This window comes from Hemitrygon akajei, chromosome 17, assembly GCF_048418815.1.
Source record: "Hemitrygon akajei chromosome 17, sHemAka1.3, whole genome shotgun sequence".
NCBI lineage: Eukaryota > Metazoa > Chordata > Chondrichthyes > Myliobatiformes > Dasyatidae > Hemitrygon > Hemitrygon akajei.
The window spans coordinates 54,409,647-54,430,153 of record NC_133140.1 but is presented as its reverse complement, the minus strand read 5'-3'; the positions used below and the strand labels follow the sequence as shown (position 1 = coordinate 54,430,153).

The 20,507-nt window shown below is 40.1% G+C and overlaps 1 protein-coding gene across 5 annotated transcripts in view; it reads left to right on the top strand.

Annotated features, from left to right (window-relative positions):
* The window catches only part of ankrd27 (ankyrin repeat domain 27 (VPS9 domain)), a 109,438-nt gene that overhangs the window by 7,328 nt on the left and 81,603 nt on the right, over window positions 1–20,507 (top strand). For 3 of the 5 annotated variants that reach the window (XM_073070141.1, XM_073070139.1, XM_073070140.1), the window contains exons 3-11: window positions 208–327; window positions 652–808; window positions 10,605–10,759; window positions 14,745–14,804; window positions 14,919–14,972; window positions 15,069–15,134; window positions 15,348–15,424; window positions 16,247–16,368; window positions 19,745–19,823. In XM_073070141.1, coding sequence (XP_072926242.1) covers window positions 208–327; window positions 652–808; window positions 10,605–10,759; window positions 14,745–14,804; window positions 14,919–14,972; window positions 15,069–15,134; window positions 15,348–15,424; window positions 16,247–16,368; window positions 19,745–19,823 — 890 coding nt within the window. Of the gene's footprint in view, window positions 1–207; window positions 328–651; window positions 809–10,604; window positions 10,760–14,744; window positions 14,805–14,918; window positions 14,977–15,068; window positions 15,135–15,347; window positions 15,425–16,246; window positions 16,369–19,744; window positions 19,824–20,507 lie in introns of those variants that run through there. The other 2 variants (XM_073070142.1, XM_073070143.1) reach the window with 2 other exon arrangements.

Below are 20,507 nucleotides of genomic sequence, written 5' to 3'. Positions count from 1 at the left end.
TCCTAGCAATATATATGTGCCTGAGACTTTTGCACAGTATGGTATAAGATGCAATATTGTATTTTATCTGGTTCTCTGCTGTATAAGATGCATATTTTAAAAAGAATGTCTTCAGTAATTCATTTTACACATTTGTCTTAAAGTCCTCATTTCCTTTGGTTATTAAGACCCTTGTCATGTATGTTAACTGTTATTTTACACATTTAGGTATTGGTGCCATGCAAAGCCAGCTTGTCAAGAGGCAGCCTGGCTGCTGCCCACTTTGAATCTTATGTCCTGTATCCTGTGGATGAAGCTGGTAGTAGTTACCAGACATTAAATGGAAAAGTAAGTGGTGTACTAATATATGGAGTTTGTTTTTTCAGTGTGCAATCTTATTTTAAATATCTCTATCTACTGGGAGATTTTAAAATTTGCAATGCCTTTATTTCTATTGCTTATAAGCATAAAATACAGAATTATTAATTATGTAAAATATTTGCAAAAGAAAATTCTCTCTGATTTACACATTTGATTTTAAAGTATGAAATTAAGTGACACTAATTGTGCTCTAATGATTTCTATATTGTCAATTTTTCAGATGTGTCCAGATTTTAATTTCTTGTTTAGATATTATTTTCCCCCTTCACTGTATACTATTTGAATTTCCAGGAAGTCACCATCAGAGGAAACCTAATTAGTCTGGGTGTTGGATTTAGCTCACCATGCACAATACGTATTCTTTTCGAAGAAACTTTCTACAATGAGAAAGAAGAAAGTTTTAGCATTCTATGTATTGCCCGACCATTGGAAAAGAATTCCTATTCAGGTCAGTGAATTAGAAACTTTGCATTTTACCTGCTACTGCAGCCTATCTTGATAATAAATGAAAGGAACTTGTGTATATATTAAACATACAGCAATTTTCGTAAGTACCGCATTAGGACAGGACAACTTGGAAAAGGTTTGTATTGAATAAGATTGAATGATATAAGTGAGAAGATGATTTGCATTTTACATCATTGATTCTGTCTTTTAACTATCTTAACCTACTTTTATTTAATTAGATTGATAAACTTTTCTGGTGGTATCAGATGGGCACCATCTGTTTCAAATAAATTGGTGGTTGCAAAGACTATTGCTGCCAAATTGTGCCTGAAAAAGGAAGTGAAAGAATTAATGTGACGAGACTAATCTGTCTGACCATACAGGTGCAACCTAATCTGATGAGTATTTTCAGCAGTTGCTGTTTTACTTCAGATTTTCAACAGTTGGCATGTTTTTAGTCTTTCAATTTCTGTTTAGGTTACATATGATGTACTGTAAACATTCTGACCACCATATCTTAGGAAGGATACACAGGACTTGGAATGGTTTCAGTATAGCTCTCCTAGCATTATTGTGATTTTCTAAAGTTAAATTATGAGGAGAGATTACAGAAATAGATTATGGAAATCAGAAGATAATGAGGTGCTTTGGTTGTGGCTTTTAACATTGGGTAGAAATAAAGCTAATTTATCTGGTTTTAAAATCTACGAATTAGAGCCAGGACATTGCAATATAACTTTTTTTTTCCTGGAGCTTCCGTAAACACTATTGTTGTCGCAGAGCAGATGCCACATGGCATAGCACTAAACCAATGTTACATATCCTACGTTTGTTTTATTTCTCCATTAATAATGGTAAACTAAATGAAAACAGACCATCAAGAATAAATGTACACTGTTTATCTCACACAAGAATCTCCAGGTTCTTGGGTCAGTGGACTACTCTACCATATCTGGTCCTATTCGTGTTCCGCCAATTGTGGTATGTTGTTCTTTGTTTATGAACTGGTGTGTGATGTGTGTTGAGTTACCACGGCCTTTTGTTATCTCACATGTTGGGAATATTTGGAGTTCTTGACTGATTAGTCTTCATCTTTTTATTGAAAAATATGGAATTCTGCTAGCATGTTGTGAAGTTGAGTATTTTGCAAGAACTTGTATGTTTCAGTGCTGGTGGACAACATAATCATTATGCGTGAACTTCCAGATTTGTGCAGAAACTGATACGTGGCAGTGAGGGACATGATTGTAGTATGGGCACGATGAAAACGGTGGTAAAGGAGAGACTGATTGCAGTGAAAGTGAATGATACCAGTGGAGTGGTTGATAAAATAAAGGCAACCACAGTTTTTAGAAGGTGGCAAGTGTTTTCAGGAAGTGAGATTATTACTACCTGATAACCAGGAAACTTGTGGAATTTGAACAACTGCTGGCATATTGTTCTCATCGATTTGTAGGTGGCTCATTCAGCTGGCAATAACAATTATTCTGCCATTATCTTTGAATTATTTGTTGTTCATTACATTATTGTTAATGAACCATCATCATACCTTGGTGCCTTGTTTATTTTTCCATATATGTATACTGTTCATAAATCAATACTCAATTAATGCATGATAGTACAGTATTCTTTTGTTTATCTGTTGGACTAGCCAGAGGACTTGAAGTGGGGCATACTAATCTAATACTAGACAATGAACCTCGTCAGGTAATAGATCTGTCGGTGGATGAGCATTCTGAAGGTGATGAACACAGCTCTGACCTTTACTGTAGCCTTGGACAGGGAAAGGAGTAGATGGTATGGGAAAGTATTTAATTGGGATGGGACAAATTCTGATGCTATTAGGCAGGAACTTGTGAGCGTGAATTGGGGAAAAATGTACTCGGGGAATGTGAAGGTTGTTTAGGTAGCACTTGTCTAGTATTCTAGATAGGTTTCGCTCATTGAGGCCAGGAAAGGATGGTAGGATGAAGGAACCATGGCTGACGAGATGTGGAACATCTAATAAAGAGGAAGAAAAATGCATACTTAAGGTTTAGGAAATAAAGATCAGACGGGGCTCTAGAGAGTTATAAGGCCACCAGGAAGGTGCTTAAGAAGGAACCGAGGAGAACTAGAAAGGGACATGGAAAAGCTGTTGTAAGTAAGACTGAGGAAAATCCCAAAGCATTCAATACATATTTGAAGAACAGGAGGATGACCAGATTGAGAGTAGGACTGAACAGGGATCAATGTACCTCAGAGTAGGTAAGGGAGGTCCTTAATAAATTCTTTACTTCATTATTCACCAGTGAGAGGGACTTTGATGAATGTGAGGATGGCTTAAAACATGCCTATGTGCTGGAGTATGTCAACTTTAAGAATGAGGATGTGCTGGAACTTTTGAAAAACATTAGAATAGCTAACTCCCTGGGGCCAGAAGGGATATACCCCAGGTTACTACAGAAAGCCAGAGAAGAGATTGCAGCATCTTTGGCAATGATTTTTGTGTCCTCACTGGCCACAGGAGTAGTACCAGCAGGTTGGAGGTTGGCAAGTATTACTCCTTTGCTCAACAAAGATAATTGGAATAATATTGGAAATTATAGACCAGAGTCTCACATCAGTGGTAGGCAAACTATTGAAAGGATTCTTAGAGACAGGATTTACGAGTAATTGGAGAAGCATAGTGTGATTAGTGTAACGCTTACGCGACAGGCTGGTGTATGTCTAGGGGAAAATTCCAGCCACCCGCCAAACCCTGCCTCCCGTATACGTGGATGCTGTAGAATACACGCTAGTACAAAGTCGCACGCACAATATCAAGCTCACACCAGGTACAGTTACAGAATACACTTTATAAATCTTACTAGAACTAAATGATTAATAACGATACAATATATATGAAGGGAAAGAAAATAAAGAAAAGGCGCCAAAACTTATCAGAGTTCAGTCAATTTGTGCACATCGTTGGAGCTCAATCATCGACCCTCCGACCATTCTTCGCTCTTCTCCGACCTCCACGACCTGCGCACCTGGGACCACCCTCAGTGATCGACCATCAGTGCTGCACCTGTCCGCCTTCCTCGCCGTCTTCTTCCCGACTCCTGAAAAAGACCGTGCAATCCCGGCTCCCAGACCCACAAGAGAAAATAACATCCAACCCAATTGGTTAACAAATGAATACAATCCCCCGTTATCAGCAACTTTAACCTAAACAAGCTTCGAGAATGCTCTGCAAGAAAAACACTCCCTCAACAGTTAGCATAACAAAGAAGCAGTTTTACTTTTAACAAACAAAGAAGCCATTTTGATTAACATATGCAGTACATTAGGAATTGTCAGATTGGATTTGTGAGGGGTAGTTCATGTCTCACAAACGGAATTGAATTCTTCAAAGAAGTGACAAAACAAATTGATGAAGCTAGAGCAGTGGATATAGTGTATATAGATTTTAGTAAGGCATTTAATAAGGCTCTCATGGTATTTTCATTTGGAAAGTCCAGGGAAACTTGGCTCTGTGGATTCAGAATTGGCTTGCCCACAGAAAGCAGAGGGGTGTAGTAGATGGAGTTTATTCTGCCTGAAGGTCAGTGACCAGTGATGTTTTGTAAGCATCTGTTTTGGGAAATGTGCCCTTTGTGGTTTTTATAAATGAGCTGGATGAGGAAGTAGAAGTTTGGTGTGGGAAGTTTGCAAATGTGGATAGTGTAGAAGACTGGTATAGTTTACAACAGGACATTAGTAGGAAGCAGAGCTGGGCTGACAAGTAGCAGATGAAGTTCAACCTGGGAAAGTATGAAGTAATACACCTTCAAAGGTTGAACTTGAAGGTAGAGTACAGGGTTAAAGGCAGGGTTCTTGGCAGTGTGGAGGAACAGAGGGTTCTTGTGGTCTACATCCATAGATCCCTCAAAGTTCCACGCAAGTTGATGGGGTAGTTGAGAAGGTGTATGTTGGGTTGGCCTTCATTAGTTGGGGGAATTGCGATCAAGAGCTATGAAGTAATGTTGCTACTGTATAAAACTCTGGTTAGACCACACTTGGAATGTTGTGTTCAGTCCTGACTGCCTCATTAAAGGAGGAATGTGGAAGCTTTAGAAAAAGAATCGGGTTTAATATTACCAGCATATGTTGTGAAATTTGTTAACTTTGTTGCAGCAGTACAATGCAGCACATGGTAAACGTAGAAAAGAACTGAATTACAGCAAGTATAGGTATGTATATTAAATAGTTAATTTAAAATAAGTAGTGCAGAAACAAAAATAAATTAAAAAAAAGAGTGGTGAGGTAGTGTTTGTGGGTTCAATGTGCATTCAGAAATTGGATGGAAGAGGGGAAGAAGCTATTCCTGAATTGCTGAGTGATTGCCTTCAGGCTTCTGCATCTCCTTTCTGACAGTAACAATGAGAAGAGAGCATGTCCCGGGTGTTGCATGCAGAGGAGATTTAAGAGGATGCTGCATGGATTAGAGAGCATGCCTTATGAGGATAGTTGGGTGAGTTAGGGCTTTTCTGTTTGGAGCAGAGGTGGATGAGAGGTAGCTTGATAAAGGTTTATATTATGATAAAAGGCACAGATACAGTGGACAGCTGGCAACTTTTTCCCAGGTTAGAGATGGCTAGTACAAGGGAAAGTATACGAGGGAATGTCAAGAGTTAAGTGTTTTTTTTACACAAGAGTGGTGAATCTGTAGATGCACTGCCTGGGGTGATGGTAGAGGCAAATACATTAAGAACACTTAAGAGACAATAGACAATAGACAATAGATGCAGAAGTAGACCATTCGGCCCTTCGAGCCTGCACCGCCATTTTGAGATCATGGCTGATCAATTACTATCAATACCCGGTTCCTGCCTTGTCCCCATATCCCTTGATTCCCCTATCCATAAGATACCTATCTAGCTCCTTCTTGAAAGCATCCAGAGAATTGGCCTCCACTACCTTCCGAGGCAATGCATTCCAGACCCCCACAACTCTCTGGGAGAAGAAGTTTTTCCTTAACTCTGTCCTAAATGACCTACCCCTTATTCTCAAACCATGTCCTCTGGTACTGGACTCTCCCAGCATCTGGAACATATTTCCTTCCTCTATCTTGTCCAATCCCTTAATAATCTTATATGTTTCAATCAGATCCCCTCTCAATCTCCTTAATTCCAGCGTGTACAAGCCCAGTCTCTCTAACTTCTCTGCGTAAGACAGTCCAGACATCCCAGGAATTAACCTCGTGAATCTACGCTGCACTTCCTCTACAGCTAGGATGTCCTTCCTTAACCCTGGAGACCAAAACTGTACACAATACTCCAGGTGTAGTCTCACCAGGGCTCTGTACAAATGCAAGAGGATTTCCTTGCTCTTGTACTCAATTCCCTTTGTAATAAAGGCCAACATTCCATTAGCCTTCTTCACTGCCTGCTGCACTTGCTCATTCACCTTCAGTGACTGATGAACAAGGACTCCGAGATCTCTTTGTATTTCTCCCTTACCCAACTCTACACCGTTCAGATAATAATCTGCCTTCCTGTTCTTACTCCCAAAGTGGATAACCTCACACTTATTCACATTAAACGCCATCTGCAAAGTATCTGCCCACTCACCCAGCCTATCCAAGTCATCCTGAATTCTCCTAACATCCTCATCACATGTCACACTGCCACCCAGCTTAGTATCATCAGCAAATTTGCTGATGTTATTTCTATACCTTCATCCAAATCGTTAACGTAAATGGTAAACAGCTGTGGTCCCAATACCGAGCCCTGTGGCACCCCACTAGTCACCACCTGCCATTCCGAGAAACACCCATTCACCGCTACCCTTTGCTTTCTATCTGCCAACCAGTTTTCTATCCATGTCAATGCCTTCCCCCCGATGCCCTGAGCTTTGATTTTACCCACCAATCTTCTATGTGGGACCTTATCAAATGCCTTCTGAAAATCGAGGTACACTACATCCACTGGATATCCCCCATCTCCTCAGACAGGATGAAGAGGTCAATACTCCCCAATGCCATTAGGCTTTACAATTCTACCGCCAGGACTTAAGAACTTTTTAAAGCTATTATTAATGCTTTTTGAGATGGTGATTTAGATGCATGTCATTTTTTTTACTGAGTTAAGTATTGTATGTAATTAGTTTTGCTACAACAAGTGTATGGGACATTGGAAAAAAGTTGAATTTCCCCATGGGGATGAATAAAGTATCTATCTATCTATCTAACTTCCTGGTTACATCCTCGAAAAACTCCAACAGATAAGTCAAGCATGATTTACCCTTGGTAAATCCATGCTGGCTCGGCCCAATCCTATCACTGCTATCTAGATGTGCCACTATTTCATCCTTAATAATGGACTCTAGCATCTTTCCCACCACCGATGTCAGGCTGACAGGTCAATAGTTCTCTGTTTTCTCCCTCCCTCCTTTCTTAAAAAGTGGGATAACATTAGCCATTCTCCAATCCTCAGGAACTGATCCTGAGTCTAAGGAACATTGGAAAATGATTACCAATGCATCTGCAATTTCCAGGGCCACCTCCTTTAGTACCCTAGGGTGCAGACCATTTGGACCTGGGGATTTGTCAGTCTTCAGTCCCATCAGTCTTCTCATCACCGTTTCCTTCCGAATGTCAATCTGTTTCATTTCCTCTGTTACCCTATGTCCTTGGCCCATCCATACATCTGGGAGATTGCTTGTGTCTTCCTTAGTGAAAACAGATCTAAAGTACTCATTAAATTCTTCTGCCATTTCTCTGTTTCCCATAACAATTTCACCCAATTCATTCTTCAAGGGCCCAACATTGTTCTTAACTATCTTCTTTCTCTTCACATACTTAAAAAAGCTTTTGCTATCTTCCTTTATATTCCTGGCTAGCTTGCGTTCGTACCTCATTTTTTCTCCCCGTATTGTCTTTTTAGTTAAGTTCTGTTGTTCCTTAAAAACTTCCCAATCATCTGTCCTCCCACTCACCTTAGCTCTGTCATATTTCCTATTTTTTAATGCTGTGCAATCTCTGACTTCCTTTGTCAACCACTGTGGCCCCTTTCCCCCCTTTGAATCCTTCCTTCTCTGGGGGATGAACTGATTTTGCACCTTGTGCATTATTCCCAAGTATACCTGCCATTGCTGTTCCACTGTCTTTTCTGCTAGGCTATCCGTCCAGTCAACTTTGGCCAGCTCCTCCCTCATGGCTCCATAGTTTCCCCTGTTCATCTGCAACACTGACACCTCCGATCTGCCCTTATCCTTCTCAAATTGCAGATAAAAGCTTATCATATTATGATCACTACCTCCTAATGGCTCCTTTACTGCAAGATCACTTATCAAATCCTATTCATTACATAACACTAAATCCAGAATTGCCTTGTCCCTGGTCGGCTCTCATACAAGCTGTTCCAAGAATGCATCCCGTAGGCACTCTACAAACTCCTTATCCTGTGGTCCAGCACCAACCTGATTCTCCCAGTTCACCTGCATGTTGAAATCCCCCATAACTACTGCGACATTACCTTTGCCACATGCCAATGTTAACTCCCTATTCAACTTGCACCCAATATCCATGCTACTGTTTGGTGGCCTGTAGACAACACCCATTTCGGTCCTTTTGCCCTTACTGTTCCTCAGTTCTATCCACACAGACTCTACTTCTCCTGACCCTATGTTCCCCCTTGCAAAGGACTGAATCTCATTCCTCACCAACAGGGCCACCCCACCCCCTCTACCCACATTACTGTCCCTACGATAGCACGTATACCCTTGTACATTCATTTCCCAGGTCTGATCTCCCTGCAGCCATGTCTCCGTTATCCCAACAACATCATAGTTACCCATTCGCACCTGGGCTTCAAGCTCATCTGCCTTATTTCTGACACTTCGTGCATTCAGATATAGAATTTTTAACCCATTTCTCCTCTCTCTGTTTGAATCGCTGCTTATTGTGCTTAACCCAGCTCCCCAAACTCCCATCGGGCTATACGCCCCTAGAATTTTGTTGTCCTTCCTAAATTTACTTATTCTTTCAACACATTTAACTCCATGTTCCGTCAGACCATCCCTCTGTATACGAGTCCTCCTTATCACTTGTTCTGCCCCACCTTCCTCTACTACACACTTAATATTCCGGAACCGTGTAGTCCCCACCTGTCCTTTATTCTTCCTCTCGCTATCCTCTCTCACATTCTGGATCCCCGCCCCCTGCAAATTTAGTTTAAACCCCCCCAAGAAGCACTAGCAAACTTCCCTGCAAGGATGTTAGTACCTCTCCAGTTCAGGTGTAAACCGTCCTGTCGGAACAGATCCCACCTTCCCTGGAACAAAGCCCAATTATCTACAAACCAGAAGCCCTCCCTCCTGCACCATCCTCTCAGCCACGTATTAATCCTTATAATCCTTCTGTTCCTTGCCTCACTCGCACGTGGCACAGGTAGCAATCCTGAGATTGTTACCCTGGAGGTCCTGCTCTTCAGCTTCGCACCTAACTCCCTGAACTCCCTACGTAGGACCCCCTCACTCATCCTACCCACGTCATTGGTCCCTACATGGACCACAACATCTGGATTCTTGCCCTCCCTCTCGAGAATAACCTGCACCCGATCTGAGATGTCTCGGACCCCGGCACCAGGGAAGCAACATACCATTCGAGACTTCCGATCTTCCCCACAAAATCTCCTATCCGCCCCCCTGACTATAGAATCCCCTAGCAATACCGCTCTCTTCTCTTCCCTCCTCCCCTTGCTAGTCAAGGGTCCAACCTCAGTGCCAGAGATAGGACCACTGCAGCTTGTTCCTGGTAGGTCATCCCCACCAACAGTATCCAAAACGGTATACTTATTGTTGATGGGAATGGCCACAGGGGTGCTCTTCTCTCTCTGTCTGCTCCCCCTGCCTCTCTTGACTGTCACCCATTTGCCTACCTCCTGTCTTTTCGGTGTGACTGCCTCCCAATAACTCTTATCTATCTCTGCCTCTGCCTCCCGAATAATCCGTAGTTCATCCAGCTCCTGCTCCAATTCCCTAACTTGGTCTGATAGGAGCTGCAGCTGGATGCACCTATTGCAGGTGTGGTCATCAGGAACAACTGTGTTGACCCTGATCTCCCACATACTGCATACGGAGCACAGCACTGCTCTAACTGTCTCCCCCATTACCTGATCCTAGATTAGTCAGAATAAATGAAAAACAGGCTTCCTGTCAAAGTCCTCTTGCGCCGAAGCCCGCTGAGCCAAAGCCCCGCACTCCGCTGCCCGCACCAACGCTGCCCGCTCCTGAAAGTGGGTCGCTTTTTAAAGCCCGCGCTCGCCGCTGACGTCACCCGCACTTGCGCAGCTTTACCTTCCTCCTCAGGTATTCTCCAGGTAGGTCCGAGGGTCTCGGCCTACCTACAATGGCTGATCCTCCGATCGCCAGTCGTATGTCGATCACGAGCACTCCTTCCTCCCGCTCCACTGCCCGCTCCTGAAAGTGGGTCGCTTTTTAAAGCCCGCGCTCGCCGCTGACGTCACCCGCACTTGCGCAGCTTTACCTTCCTCCTCAGGTATTCTCCAGGTAGGTCCGAGGGTCTCGGCCTACCTACAACGGCTGATCCTCCGATCTCCAGTCGTATGTCGATCACGAGCACTCCTTCCTCCCGCTCTGCTGCCCGCTCCTGAAAGTGGGTCGCTTTTTAAAGCCCATGTGGATGAAAGAAAAATGCAGGTCTATATGGGTGGGGAAGTGTTAGATTGATCTTAGAATAGATTAAAAGTGTGGCACAACATTGAGGACTGAAAGTAGTGGTCCATGTGGTAGATCTTTTATATGTCTATGCCTGTTATAATATTTTCTAGAAGAAAATCCCTCCACTTTCGATTCCTACTGTCTGAAAAACTTTGAGGATGCTAAAGAATTTTTGGGTCGACAATTATTCAAAGTTGATAAGTACATCGATGCTTTCCGAAACTCCTTTAAAGACCTTAAAATAAAAAGTCTACGGCATCATATAGTGAGTAACTGGTTCTTGTTCTATAAGTTGTAATTTCTCTTGTAATTGCATTATTACAGTTGAATGGTGAATTCATTTCATTTCTTGTGCACCTATTTGAACAGTGGGTCCCCCTTTCCTACCAAGTGTTACCTGGTTCGGATATGGCCCAAGTGCAGAGTGAGAGACACTGAAGCAGGTCAATGGTTGACGAACTTTAATGCAAACAGTGTTAAAGAGAAAGTAAAACAATAAACGCTAAGCCAAACAGGGCCGTTAACTGAAAACTCTCAAATGACAAACGAAGCCTACATGGCAGCTGAAAAGAAAATGTAAACGTTAAATGAATACCACTCGTCTTCAGAGTCAGTTGACTCAAAAGTCCAATTTTCTCAGGGAAGGCCAAAAGCAAACATGCAGCGAAACGTTGCTGTGCTCTGTCCAAGTCGAGACAAGCACTACGACAAGTATGGAGTTAAATACTATCGCGATTAAATAATAATTAACTGACACGTGCAAATTCACAAGCGCAATTGCTGTATCTACTACGCTGCCAAATCCATGGTTGTGACACCAAGGAAGAGATAGTTCCAGCTACAAAGAAGTTTTTTGTGATACATGTTTAAATCCAGAAAAAAACTCTTAAAACACATTTAAAACATTTGGCGAATCTTCTGTCTTTTTTAAAAAAAAATTCCAAATTACAAACAATTTCTTAAACACACAAGATTTCCAAAACACAGGTACAATTCCTATGAGCTAAAAGGACATCCAATGATGCAGACGAACAAATCGCCCATCACAGAAATCAAGCCATGGGAATGGTCTCTAGTTCACCCCGTGTTTCTTTCATGCTGCTTTATGTTCCTTACCCCATTCCTAATAAGCGTGAACTGTTCCCTCCATTTGTATATTTTTTCTGCCACTTGGGTGACTTCACATGTATACCATATTTCTTCAAATATCTCTTTTTTACGTAAACACTCTAAAAGCTTCTTGGAGACGCAGCTCCCAGTTACCCACAGTTAATGCTGTGAAACTAACTTCTCTGAGTACATAAACCGTCCAACTTAATAATAGATCAGTCATTGATGTGCTAAGTGATTGTCTTCATCTGGTGTGCAGGCTTCCTTGAACTAAATAACTTGGCCAGAGTTGTTCTGTTTGAAACAATCATATACTGTGCCTCTTGAGCAGCAATAAGCCAGGTGCAGTGACCCAGCCTCCTGCTTTCTATAGATAATGTGTCTGTTTGCAAAGCTGCCCTTCCAACTTCAAACTGATCATTCCTAGCCATTTACATTAAAAACTGAAGGCAGATTCCCATTTGTGACAAGAAGGTGAATTAAAAGATATTAGTTGGAAGTTTATCTTACTCAAAAACAAACCTTTTATCCTCAGAAGCATCAGCTAACATCTTTAGAAAGCCGAACTTTGCAAAAAAGAAGATGCCCCTGGCACGGGAAGTGAATATGTATCACAATATTACAATTAAAGTCCCTCATTATAGAATTTTGTGTTTGTTTTGCAACTGTTAAAGTTAATATGTAAGCATTTGTAAAGTATCCCTTAGTTGCCCACGTGATTGATTTGAGCAAACCAAAAATCCATACTGAAAAGGTGGGAAATTATCAATCAAAACGATGTTAGAATGATTCCTTAAGCTGAGGGTATACCAGTCTCTTTATTACATCATAACAATCTAATAAAGACTATTATTTAAAATTTTACATTTCTGACAATTATTTTAATGCTAGCTGGACAATAACTTTGAGCATGTGATTAGCCAAAATATTTTTAGAAAAGCTGAGAAACTGAGCCAGAGAAAGACACAGTGTGATGACCTCTTCCCTCACTTCCATTCAGGGTTCCAGACAGTCGATCCAGGTGAGGCAACACTTCACATGTAAATCTGTTGAGGTACTCCCAGTGGGACCTGCTCTACATTGATGAAACCCAATGTAGATCGGGGGACCACTTTGTCAAGCACCTCAGCTCCATCCGCAAAAAGGAGAATTTCCCAGTGGCCAACAATTTCATGCCCTATTCCCATTTCTGTTCTGACAAGCCAGTCCATGACCTCCTCTGCTGCCACAATGAGACCATTGTAAGGTTGAAGCAACAACATCTTGTATTCCATCTGGTTAGCCTCCAACCTGATGGTATGAACATCTGGTGATTTCTTTCCCGTCTCCTTTCTTCTTCATTTCCACTCTGGCCTCTTGCCTCTTCTTACCTGGCTATCACCTTCTCCTTCCTTTTCTCCCATGATATGCTCTCCTCTCCTATCAAATCTCCAGCCCTTTGTCTTTTCAACTTAACTCTACCCAGCTTCCTACTTCATCCCCCACCCACTTGGCTTCTCCAATCACTTTCTAGCTTGTCCTCCTCCCCTCTCCCTTTTTATTCTAGCTTCTTTCCCCCTTCCTTTCCAGCCCTAATAAAGGGTCTTGACCCAAAGCATTGACTGTTCCCCTCTGTAGATGCTGCCTGACCCGTTGAGTTTCGCCAGCATTTTGAATGTAGCTCTGGATTTCCAGCATCTGCAGGATCTCTTGTGTTTGTGGTTGTGTGATGATATCTAACTTGAGTTCCGTACAGAGCAGTGATAGGAATGTTATATAAAATATCACAGAAAAGACTGATTTTGTAACATAGAGTTTGAAAATGTCAGCATTTAGATCAATGACAGTTGGTCACAAGTATCGTAAGTAAGTCATATACAGATGATTAAGACCTCCTCAGAGAATGCATTCACTATTTGCTGTTGCCACAGAAGCTGTAAACTAGTGCCGTCAAACCTTATGCCTCAGCAGATGCTCTGTATTAGTGGGCCTGTGCCCATTCAGAGAGCTTGACATTTATAATTGACAGCAATTTCTAAAGCTATGGCTTAATGCCATGATTTTTTTTTTGTCGCTATACAACTATAATCTAATTTAGGAGTTCAGATGACTTGGACCATGGAAGTAAAGCTAAAATTGTTAAGCATGTCATTTCAAATCTTAGATTAGATTATTCCCTTCAATTACTTTATTCTGTTATTACTTATAATTTAATCTTTTTATTTTCTTTGTCTTTCATCCTGTGACTGGAAGCATAATGCTAAATTTAAAGTTATCCTTTCTTTTTAAATAAATATTTTTAAAGAGATATTTCTGCTTAACTATCTCTAATGGTGATAGAAGGATAGATTTAAAAATGGAGATAAGAAACTGCAGGTGCGGGAATCAGGAGTTAAAAAAAATTAATGGAAGAACTTGCTGGGTCAAGCGACATCTATGGAAGCAAATGAGTGGTCATTGTTTTCGATTGTGGCCTTGCATCAGAATGGAAATTTTGACACAAAGCACCAACTATCCCTTTACCTACTCAGATGCTGAGTGATTTGCTGTAGTTTTTCCAGCCTCTTTTGATTGGCTTTAGATTTTGAAAATTAATGAATATCTCTGTAAAGTGCTTTTCTTTAAAAATGTTTTTGTGTAACTCATCAAAATAAGACCGTGTAAGCAAAAAGATATTTGGATATCCCAATTTTAAAGTAGATTTTATTGTAAATGATCTATAGTTAATTGCAGAAAATCACATACTCAAATCTGTTTTTTAAAATTTGGCCAAATGCTTTACAAAATGTGCATTTTGGTTTTCATCACAAATATATACGGTAAATCAAATTTTGCCAGCCAGCAACAGTAAGTGGTAGAGATACGTTCTCAGTTAATTTTGGAACTGGGACAAAATTCTAGAACTAAGCATTATGAGAAGAGCATTCTGGGACCTCTTTTGCAAGGTGGAAAACATCATTGGTGCACAGTCAAATTAAAATTCATATGAACAAAATAGTACTTGGGTTTAGACTCCAGTTTGAAAGCCCTGAACCTGTTGAGCTCCTCATACATTGTTGCAAGTTAGTTGAACTCCATTTGGTGCTAAGGTTTTGTAAATTGGACTGTAAAAGCTGAAATCCTGAAGTTTGTGTTTTATTTTTTGGGGGAAAAAAAAACAGGATGAAGTAAATGCACTCTATACAAAATGCCTTCAGTATCTTCTGAGAGACTCAAAGTTGGTGAGTTATTAATCCATCCTATTTGAACTTCTTGTCGTCTTGAGGTTAAATTACATTAGTTAAAGTGGTTTAAGTTGTTCATCAGTAATTGTATTTTTCTTTCTCGGGATTAAGAAAATCTTGATCAAGCAGGAAGTGCAAATGGCCTTGCTGAAACAAGCTGTTGAAGTATGTAAGCATTTTTAAATTCACCTTGAAAACTAATTTTCACATTTGGTAATAGTGGAATTAATTCTCCATTACTTTCATTAATTAATTTTGCAGATGTATGTACTACATGGTATCCATGATCAGATTTTTAAGAGCGTGGGAACTATTGAGGCCAGTCAGGTATAACGTTTGTTTTTAACATAAATACTGTTTTATTAGAAGTAAAATGTGATAAAGTTGCAATCTAAACTTGAATCCAATTTTTAAAGCTTTTTGTATCATTGTTAACAATCTTTCAATAAATTGAATGTAAGAGAATATTTGTAGTAACTACGTTTTAGAGTAAAGCATGATATCACTCTTGACTGGTTTGTGTTGTCTGGTTACTTAAAGGATGCTGCTTTTAATAAAACCACCCGAAGTCTACAAGATCTTCAGCTGAAAGATTTAGGAATCAAGTCACAATTCAGGTAGATTTTCATTATAAATCTAAACCGTGAGCTTTGGATATTTTAATCACACAGACCTGTGTGGATACTGTAAAGTATGCAACTGGAATTCCTTTTGTATTCCATTTAATTACCTATATTTTCTTTTATGTCATTCGTGTGTCATCACACCAACACGCCTGGAAAGAACTGGAAAGGAAGGGGGAAGAAGCCAAAATAAAAAGGTGGGGTGGGGGGGAGGAGGAGGACAAGCTAGAAGGTGATGGGTGAAGCCAGAAGTGAGGGTGAGGAGGGATGAAGTAAGAAGCTGGGAAGTGATAAGTGGAAAAGGCAAAGTGTTGGAGAAGAAGGAATCCGATAGGAGATGAGAGTGGATCTTAGGAGGAAGTATTTTTTGGCTCTGATTAAGAGATTGTGATTTGTTTGGTAAATGGTAAGTTTAAATAACTCTCACCTTCAATGCCATGGTAAGAAATTTTTGAGTGGAAATAACTTTGCATTGTATACACAAATTGCTGAAGAAACTCAGCAATTCAGACAGTATCTATGGACGGGAATAAACAGTCAGTGTTTTGGACCAAGACTTTGCATTATGATGTATGTCTCAGATTGGAACACATATGTAACGTGAACTTTTGTTGCACTGATGTAGTATGACCTGCAGAATATTGATGATTGTAAATTCATTGCTAAGTAGTATGTTCTAAATGCCAGCCAAATTTGAAATCCAATATAATCTTTGTAATGTCATTTGCAGCAGTATAATTTTGACCCTATTTTTGCAATAGTGTAATTATGTAAATGAATAATGTTCTAACCTAATGACTTCATTTAATGTTTTAGTATAAATATACCTCGTGCCAAACGGGAGTTGAGTCATCTGAACCAGTGTACTAGTCCACAACACAAACTGGTCTGCTTACGAAATGTAATACATGTGATCATGCAGGCCCCAAGTCAAAGAGGTCAGTATTTCAGCGATGGTTGAAGAAAGCTATGAGTACTGTTCCTGTTTTGCTTTAGTTTTGTTCTCCATATTAGAATAGTATGTTACAATTACTTTGAAATATAAACTAAGCACAAGGTCTATAATAAGGATTTTCTGTAAAGATGAGCCAAACTTACTGTGAATTGCAAGCTGTTCTGTGCTCAATTTCTGCCATTTGTGTCATAAGTTCAGGATTACTGTGCCAATATATCCTAAATATTTTAGCCCCTAGCTGGAGTTTTACTGTGTACTCTCCAATATTGTAATCCTCACAGAATCCAGTGATGGAATACCAACTTACTGTAGTACCCGCACATATTCAAGGAATCTACTTAATTTATTTTGAAGGTGAGGGGCAACAAAGAGAAACAATGATACATTTTTTAAAATATCATTTGAAGTGATCTGGGCTTTGTTGGCAGGGCCAGAATTTATTGTTAATTGACTGTGAGTGGCTACCTTGAGTCACTGCAGTCTGTCTGTTGAAGGTTGGAGAGAATGTTGTGGGAGATAAGGTAGTTCCAGTATTTAGATCCAGCAAAGATGAAGAAAGAATGACGCAGCTCCAATTTAAATGATTTGAAAAATCAATCAGCTCCTGATGGTGGTCTTCCTGTGAACTTGCTGACAACATTTCATATTGGCAGAGATCGCAGGGGTGCCAGGTGCTGTTGCAGTAGCCTTGGTGAATAATTGTTGTATTTTGTATAAGAACACTGACTGCAGTGTACACCCAATGGTATGTAGAAGAAATGTAGTAAATGGGATACTAATCACATCGGCTGCCTTGTCAGGGATAGTTCTGTGATGTTTGAACTGCGTGGATCCTGACAGGTGTAGGGTATTCTTTCATGTTCCACACATGTGCATTGCAAAGGGTGGAAAGGATTTGATAATGTGGGTGAATCACTTGACACAGAATACTAGACTCTGACTTGTTCCTGCAGCCACAGTATTTATATGGCTTGTCCAATTGAGTTTCTGACCATTGGTAAATCCCAGCTGTACAAGATCATTAACAAGATGTTAATGATGGGGGAGTTAGCAATTGTATCACTGTTGAATATAAAGGGTAGTGCTTGAACTCTCTGGTTGGGGATGGCTAGTAACGTTCATGCCATAAAGACTAAGCACCAGCTCATCTCCTTGAACAATCAAGATCTCTTAGCTATTGATTTTAATCTGCTTCACTATCAGCGGGATCCACAAATCATGCCATGTATATTCACATACAAATCATTTACATAAGTAATGAATAACAGACACCTGGGGCTCCAAAACTGACCCCTGGGGGTCTCCACAAGTCACAGGCCTCCAGCCAGAGAAACAACCTGAACTCACCCCCTGCTGCTTCTCATCATTAAACTAGTTCTGAATCCCATCTCGGTAGCTCCTCCAGAATCCTATGTGATCTAACCTACCTAATCAGCTTGCTATGCATGACCTTGTCAAAGGCTTTAACAAAATCTGTATAGACAACAAACACTGCCCTACCTTCATCTATTCCCTTAATTACCTCTTGAAAAACTCCAAAAGGTTCATCAGATATGATCTCCCACTCACAGAACCATACTGACTATTCAAGTGATGATAGATCTTATCCTTCAGAAATCCCTCCAGTAATTTCCCTACAAATGAAGACAGGCTCACTGGCTTGTCCTTGCTACCTTTCTTGAAGAATGGAACAACATTAGCAATCTTCCGGTCTTTTGGAATTTTACAATTGGCTAACAATGAAGCAAATAGCTTTTTAAAAAAAAAAAGCCTCTGTAATTTCTTCTATGGCCTCACACAAATGATCCAGGGATGCACTTGGTTAAGTCCTGGAGATTTGGGCACCTTAATGCACTTAAGGGCTGCACATCCCTCCTTCTCAAAACATACATTTGTTCCAAGACCTCTCTACTTATTACCCTAATTTCTTTGGCATACATGATTATTCTCCTTAATAAATACTGAGGAGAAACAGACAATAAAAATCTCATCTCCTGGTATTACAACTGAAGAAGAGATTATCTTTAACCCTGGCCAAAACCATTTCATCCCCTCGATTTGCCTTCCTGATTTCCCTCTTAAACACGCTTTTGAACTTTTTATGTAAATTGAGGGATTAATTTGTACTCAGCAGTTGAAAAGCAAGTAAGGCGTCCTTTCTCCTTTCCAGAGCCTCTATGTCTCATCAGCCAGGTTTAGCTCAACTTAATTATGTCTACCTTTCACCCTAATAGGAACTTGCTGCCCTGGACTTTTTGTTATTAAAAAGCCCTCCCTCTTGCCAATTGTTCCTTTGCCTATTTAACTCCAGTTAGATCCAACCTAATGCCCTCAAAGTTGACTCTGCATCACTTCAGGCCTATTCTATCTTTTTCCATCGTCGTTTTGAAACTAATAGAATTGTGGTCATTGGACTCATTTGCTCCCCGGCTGCCCCTTCAGTTACTTGGCCCGTCTTGTTCCCTAAGAAGAGGTCTAGTATTGCATTTTCCCAAGGAAATCCTTTCTTGTACTAGGTGAGGAAACTATCTTGAATGCACTGCATAAATTCTGCCCCGTCCAGGTCCCCTTTGCACTCTGGGTGGCCCAAGAGATTTGAAATCTCCCACAAGTACTATCCTGCTATTCTCACAACTACATGCAATACCTCAACATACCTGTTCCTCAAGTATCCACCAACTATAGGCAACTCTATAGTAGAGCCCTGCTAAGGTGGCAATTGCTTTCTTATTTCTACTGAAAGGGCTCATTAGATAATGCCTCGAGAATATCATCTAATCACTGCTGTTATGACCTCCCTTATTGAAAAGGCAACACCCCCTGTACTGTTACTTGTTCCAATGTCACAACTAAAGCATTGGTATCTTGGAATATTGAGTTGCCTTCTCTCAGCCACGTTTCTGATGAAGACTCAGTATTTCAATCAGTAGAAGCTGAGTCCACCCCCTCAGTTCATCCACCTTACCATGAGCAAATAGTATTTGCATATGCTAATTAGCTAGTATTTCTGTGTGATTTTATATTAAAGTAATAAGGGTTTTTATTTTTAAGTGACATTATTCATCACAACGACAAATTGAGCAAATTCATGATCACCATTGTGGAGGTTGCAAGTTATATCAATTAATAGTTTTGGAGCGGGAAGTTAAGGACCAGTTTGAAGTTTTGAGGAAATTGTGGAATCACTGACTTATGCTATTATGTTTTGCACTTCAAAATGAAACCTACAGTGTGCTTAGGCCATTTTAGTAGCACTTATGCCCAGAACTTCCTAGGAATCTTCTTTGCATTACTGCAGTATACTTAACCATCATGATCGTACAATTTCTTGTCCAATTTGTTTTGTTTTCTGTTTTCAGTTAACAAACATTTTATGTCGGCTGATGATCTGCTACCTGTTTTGCTTTATTTACTGGTTAAAACAGAAATCCCAAACTGGTAAGTTTACGAAAATTCAAATTAAATACGATCACTCGAAGTTAACTGCATGTTTCTTGACAGACTGTTTCATTCTTGTACTGTGAATTATCAATATATTGCAAGTAAAATTGTAGTCTTTATCCAGAATGATGTAGCTTTTTCTGTCTCTCCCCTGTGATAACCCTTGTATATTTGTTTTGTCAGTGCCAGGTGCACAATAATCATTAATACTGATTGACCTGCATCAGCAACTTTTTTTCATTTTGTGTTAAGAACCAAAGGCACTGCTGTTATGGAAAATATTTTTCTTACGCACTTTAAAAGTCTGGCTGTTTTATTTTGTACTATAAAATAGGCAAGGATTGAATCTTGCTAAATTCTCCCATTGTGTCTCAGGTTTTGAAAATCCCAAAAGTAAACCTTACAATAATGGAAGAATATCCATTGCCATTCACTGAGTTATTTTTTTAATTATAGTTACATATAATTTTTTTCTGAGGCACCCTATACAGTGCCTTGTAACAGTATTCAGCCCCAAACCTTTGTTCACATAAACCAATTATTACAACCAGGGAATTTGATCAATTTCACTGAGAATTTTTTTTTGTGAATCACATGCTCCTTTTTCACAGTAGAGACCCAAAAAACAGAAAATTGTAAAGCATGAAAAACCTAAAGTTCAAAAATTGAAATTTCAGCAGT